General features: G+C 31.6%; 1 protein-coding gene across 1 annotated transcript in view; it reads right to left on the bottom strand.

The window, feature by feature from the left end:
• Positions 1 to 499: 499 nt before the first annotated feature.
• Positions 500 to 6,000, bottom strand: part of LOC140745954 (probable ATP-dependent RNA helicase DHX35) — a 56,227-nt gene continuing 50,726 nt past the window's right edge. The window contains exons 14-16 of the mRNA XM_073077942.1: positions 3,825 to 3,915; positions 1,797 to 1,947; positions 500 to 667 (exon numbers count right to left, since the gene is read on the bottom strand). Coding sequence (XP_072934043.1) covers positions 553 to 667; positions 1,797 to 1,947; positions 3,825 to 3,915 — 357 coding nt within the window. The 3' untranslated portion in view covers positions 500 to 552. The remainder of the gene's footprint in view (positions 668 to 1,796; positions 1,948 to 3,824; positions 3,916 to 6,000) is intronic.

The raw sequence follows: 6,000 nt of genomic DNA, 5'->3' as shown, positions 1-6,000 counted from the left end.
AGAACGAACAGAAAAGGTAAAAATATAGTTTCTGCCCTTTTTGGGTTCCGTAACCAAAGGGTAAAACGGAATTCTATTACTAAATCTGGGCTGTTTGTCCGTCTGCCAGTCTGTCACAGGGCTCCATGATCCAGGTTGAAGCATAATAGACACTTGAATTTTTACAGAATATGTATAATGGTGAACGATATTACAACAAATACTATTAATAAAAAAGTTAAAAATAACAGGGGATCGCCATAAAAGAAACCACTATTCTTCGACGTTTTTCACTTTATCTACTGAACGGTAATAGGTAGACAATTCAAATTTTCACAATGCATTCATTCTATGGCTGCTATAATAACAAATACTAAAAATAAAAATAAATAAAAATTGGTAGTATGGAAGCCTCCACGTGCGAGTTCGACTCGTACTTTGCCAATTATTTTATTCAACAACGCAATACCAAAAAAAAATATAAATAAAGAGAGTATCTTCAAGGTAAAAATAAAACAACTTTTCTTACTCAAATTATATTTCTTTACTTAAAACATTAAATATTATCTTAAACTAAGTTTCCCTATAGTAATGTGGAGCAACCTCCAATAACCAGCTCTTCTCAATAGTCATCATGTCTCGCATATACGTCTTATCTCCCACACTTTGAACACTTGCAAATACCACCCTGAAACAATTGAAAAACAATTAACATTCGTCAAGGGTGTATCTGGTTTACATAAAACTACTTAGGTTTCCATAGAAATTTTAAGAATAAGAATTTTCTTTTACAATTTCCTGAAACTATTAGTGACTGAGCTATTCACTCAATAGTAATGGTTTCTAATTGAAAATTTCATTAGACTTAAATAGGACAAGGAAAGTTCATTATTATTGACGAGTAGGTAAAAAAATAGTGATACCTTTTTAATAAAAAAAGTCGGTTCAGTAGTTATGGAATTTAATAGATTTCATTCTGATATCTAATAACAAAGCCGTACTTTAAATTTGTATTTTAAAAAAATGACTTTTCCTTTAGTTTGTATATGACAAACTTCTTCATTACTTCCCAGAATTCGCTCCTTATAAGCTACACTATCCGATGAAAGGTTCCGATATTTTTATGTTTTGTATGGAACTCTAAAAAAATAGTTTTAATTTTCATCAAAATTGGTTTTTACTTCTTTCAGCATTTTTCGGATTTCGCCCACTTGAAAAAATTAACGTATATTTTGAAGATGGTAGAACTATTTGTGGTTCGATTCCGGCGGCACCATCGTCACACCTAATTCTACCTCATAACAGCAGCGCTGCTGTATTCAAGTTTGAAGAGTGTGATAAGGGAGACATACTTTTCCGAGGCGGTCCAGCTTAGTCCTTAGGTAGCGGCGCATCTGTGGCCGACTTCAGGTAGGAATCTAATCCATCTAGGACTGATTACAGATGTCCATGGGCGGCAGTAGCCACTTACCATAAGGTGGACTGCATGCTCGTCTGCTACTTCTATCTATACATATAAATAAAATTGGAGTGTTTGTTTTTAATATTGAAAAAACCGCTTTTTACTACATGCATATGAATACATACGAGTACGTTACATACTCCAAAATAACATTGTTTACAATTTTTGTTTGTCTGTCTGTCTGTTTGTTCTGGCTAATCTCTGAAATGGCTGGACCGATTTTGAAGGGATTTTTATTAGCCTTTATTAGCTGATGTAATAAGGAATAACTTAGGCTACTTATATTTTAGAACTAGCTATGCCCCGTAGCTGTCACCCGCGTGACAATTAGTTTCTAGTAATATAAAATATTTACCATTTAGGTTGTTGCACATGATATAAACAGCTATCCGGACTGATATACAAGCTTGCCCCGCGGATACCCCTGTACGTTGAGTCCGTGCTCAGATACGCCGCTTGTGGGAACAGACCGGACAACAGACATTTCATAATACGTATGCATTTTCCTGCAAATATAAAATGATTTAACATAATCTATATATATAGAAATCAATTCCTGTTCGTTTGTCTCGCTAAAACTCGAGAATCACTGGACCGATTTGTCTAATTTTAGTTTAGAATAATTTGTGGAAGTCCAGGGAAGGTTTAAAAGGTGAGTAAATATGAAATATATTTCATAAATAGATTCGGAGGCGGTACAAAGTTTGCCGGGTTAGCTAGTTTTATAAATTTAATTTATTTTAAAATTAGTTAGTATATTGTATTCGCTTCTGCGCAAATTGAATTCACATTTGGAATGTTTCTTTTTTTGCGATAATATTTGTAATTATAGTACTAATTTGAAAATTCCCCATCCATTGTTAATTATTAGCTCACAAAGCAAAGAAGTAAATGTATAAATAAAACGAATATTTAGTAAATTTTAATAATGCTGAGTTCTTTTAATCATCATGTTTAAAGTCAATAAAATAAAAATACTTATTCTCAACATATTATTTGATATAAAACTACTAGTTTGCTGCCATCTGTCGCAAGTAAGATAAAATAATAAACTTATAATGTAATTGACAGATGGCGTTATTATATATTCGGGTAATTTAAGTTTTTCCACTTAATACTAGATGGCGTTATTGGCAAATCAATAAAGGCCCATTTAGACGGAGAGAGTTTCTCGTCTCGAAGATTCGATTATCGAAAGAATATAAAACATTTTGTTCGCCTAAACATTCGCTCTTCTCGCTCGTTGCCTTGGACGACAATTGCCTCGCATGGAATATTTTATTCCGTCCTTATAAACAGAATTTCAAAGCAATAATCGTATTTCGAGACTTTATACCAGTTGCTACCTCATGGTGCAGTGCACGAGGGTGTTTTAATTATATCTGCTCTTCTATGGCAGGAATAGATTTAACGGAAAAAGAAGGTATTGGGTTAAAAAATTGATAGCGAGAGGAAAAACTGATTTGAGAGCATCTAACACGTTGTGCCTTGAACTACAATTGGATAATCACTAAACTCGAATGATAAATCTCGCATTAAAAACGATTCAAACTGATTTGTGCGATACTTTTACGATCGTGTTTAAATCAGTCGAGATTCTCACAAGCAAAGATCCGCTTACTATAATTTTGTCGTGTAAACAAACATAGACAATTATCGCCTAGCGATAAGTCATATGCGAGTCTCGTATGACATAATCGTAGGCGAGATTTTAGTTCTTGCCTGTATGTAAACATTTTGATACGATTATGTCATAGCGATTATTGCTTGTGATAGTTGCTTACGGTTTCTCGAACCGAAACGTGCGAGAAACTCTCCATTTAAATGGTTCTTTAATAGTGACCGACCAAAGTTTTAATTTCGGCCAAAAAATAGGGCTAAAGTTATGGTTTATTCCAAAAAAAAAATACAAAACTTATTCGGTTGCATAAAAAACCAATTTCAATCGGTCGCTATATATAATTTGTACCGAATTTGTACTTAAACAGATCGATATAAATTAATCCGATACGATTGTATCTACGATTATAATAATTGTGTTATTCATAGATTAGTAAAGATTACTCACTCCTAACAAGAAAATGTACCCAGTTTTGAGAATTGAAATAGTTGCGTAAAATAGTTTTGCCACGTCTCCGTGCTAAAATATCCCTAAAATATTCGAAATAATTATTTATTTATTATGTAAATTCATGTTAATTACGCAGTATTAGTTATTTATTCGTAAATTGTCTCTAAAAATGTGTTTATTTGTCAAAAATTCAAAAAAAGAACTTACGATAATAAGCCGTTTGTGGCTTCATTCAATTACAAGGCGGCGAAGTATCTTTACTAATCTATGGTGTTATTGTGGAATATTTTAGATAATAATGTTATCACACACCTGTTCCCATATCCGGAGCATCGTACGTTTTATTCTCCATTTGAAATTTCCTTTTGACTAACTTTTCTAAACCATCGCGTATTTCACAGGCCTGAAATATGAATATTTATACTTTTACTATTTCTATGAAGTAGTATTTTTTATGTTTTTCGTATGAAAATATATATGTGTACATATATACACACATGCGTACACATATACACACATACACAGTCACCCCGTACTCGAAGAGTCATATTATTTTTAATATTTAGAGTTGTAGCTTGTAGAATGTAATTATTATTAGTTGTTACCCAAAATATGTTATTTAGTACTTATTTTCATTTTTGTGTGAAAAAGAACGAATTGACCGAGGTAGGGGAGCCAAGTCCTGAATTCCCGCATAACAACTCAGGGAGGAGGGAGTGGCTGAAAAACAGCGCTCCATGGGATCGTAATCCTGTGGTAGCAATAGCTGAGGCAATTCCTTTTGCCTAGATTATAACCACAAGTAGTAAGCAATTATTATTATTTCTTTGTTTTTTATCTCTTTTGTGTATTTTTATTATGTTATATTTAAAGAAAAAACATGTTTAATTTTAAGTTTCGATTATGTTGTTGTAATTTTTAAGGCAATAAATTGTTTTTATTATTATTATTATTATTATGTGTTTGTATGTCTGCTTATGTATACACATATAACATCCATGCCATCAGAATTCTACGTTTTTGGACAAAAAATAAATACTACATAATATAATAAATATATGTACCATGTACGTGGTACATATATTTATTATATACCTTACTATTTACTTTTTTGTCTCCACTTTTTTTTTACTCGTAAAGTTGAAAAAAACAATGAGATATACAGGGTGATTTTTTCAAACGGGCCTTCAGCGTCAAATCCCAAACTATAAGGATTAGCGAAAAATGCTAAAAGGAGTTACGAGGCCGATTTTGATAAAAACTAAAACTGCATCATTACTTTTTTAAATATCTTTTCCCAGGCCGGGAATCGAACGAGTTCATTTTGAAAAAAATAACACCGTCTATATTATTCCACTATCTGATAGTGTTGCTTATAAGGATCAAATTCTGGCAAGTAATGATAAATGACAAACTAAAGGAAAAGCCTCAATTTTAAGGAAATACATATTTTTTCATATTAATTTGGCAGTTAAGTTCCCGTCATTCATTAATTTAAACATTTTGCGTCTTAATCATTTTATTTGGTTTAATGTTTCAAATCATTCGAAAGCAGACTTTTTGTTTTCCAAGAATTTATATTTTTATGTTCGACTTAGTTAAGGTTATTTTTAGGACCATTTTAATAGACTTTCAACTTGCTATGCGCGGAGTTTCCTTTGTATTAAATAAAGGTTGATGATGTCAAGTTGACAATTTACGAGAATGACTTTTTCAAGAGAAATACGAATGATTACTTAACAAAGAGATGTAGACGAACATATTTAACTTTGAAACGAAATTGTTAACAACAAAAAATAAAAATTTACTAATTAATAAATTATCTATTTTTATTAAAAAATAAATACTAAAAACGGCGGAAATTTAATTGCCAACCTATTACTTTCCCATACTAAGCCGTATGTCATGGTCATAATAACATCGAAGAATTAGTTGATTAACCCACAAATTCTTCAATGTTATAACTTATGTATAGTCCTAAAGAATTATATATAAGTCATATGTTATGTATAATCCTTAAGGTATATTAGTATGCCAATGTATGGAAAAAATATGTATTTTCTTCAAAATTTTCCTTTTCCTTTAATTTGTCACATAACATTACTTCCCAGAATTTGATTCTTATAAGCGACACTATCAGATAGTGGAATAATATAGAGGGTGTATATTTTTTCAAAATGAACTCGTTCGATTCCCGACTAAGGAAAAAGATATTTTAAAAAACGAACGAAGTTTTCGTTAATATCAAAATCGGCCTCGTAACTCCGTTCAGCATTTTTCGCTAATATAGTAGCTTCCTTATAGTTTCGGATTGAGCCCTGAAGGCCTATTTGAAAAATTCACCCTGTATACTCTCATAGTTATTTAATTATAATTTGTTACTTAATTAATCTTATGCCTGTTTCTCCTTTAAAAAGAGCAATGTTAAGTACTTTTGTGTTTTGGTTTGAACTGTAAGAGAGACATACTTATCCAAAGCGTTTTGATT

This window comes from Epargyreus clarus, unplaced genomic scaffold (genome assembly GCF_041222505.1).
Source record: "Epargyreus clarus isolate Ecla_fem2 unplaced genomic scaffold, WU_Ecla_fem_2.2 ptg000011l, whole genome shotgun sequence".
NCBI lineage: Eukaryota > Metazoa > Arthropoda > Insecta > Lepidoptera > Hesperiidae > Epargyreus > Epargyreus clarus.
Note: the sequence above shows the minus strand (reverse complement) of the source record. Positions and strands in the feature narration are given on the sequence as shown.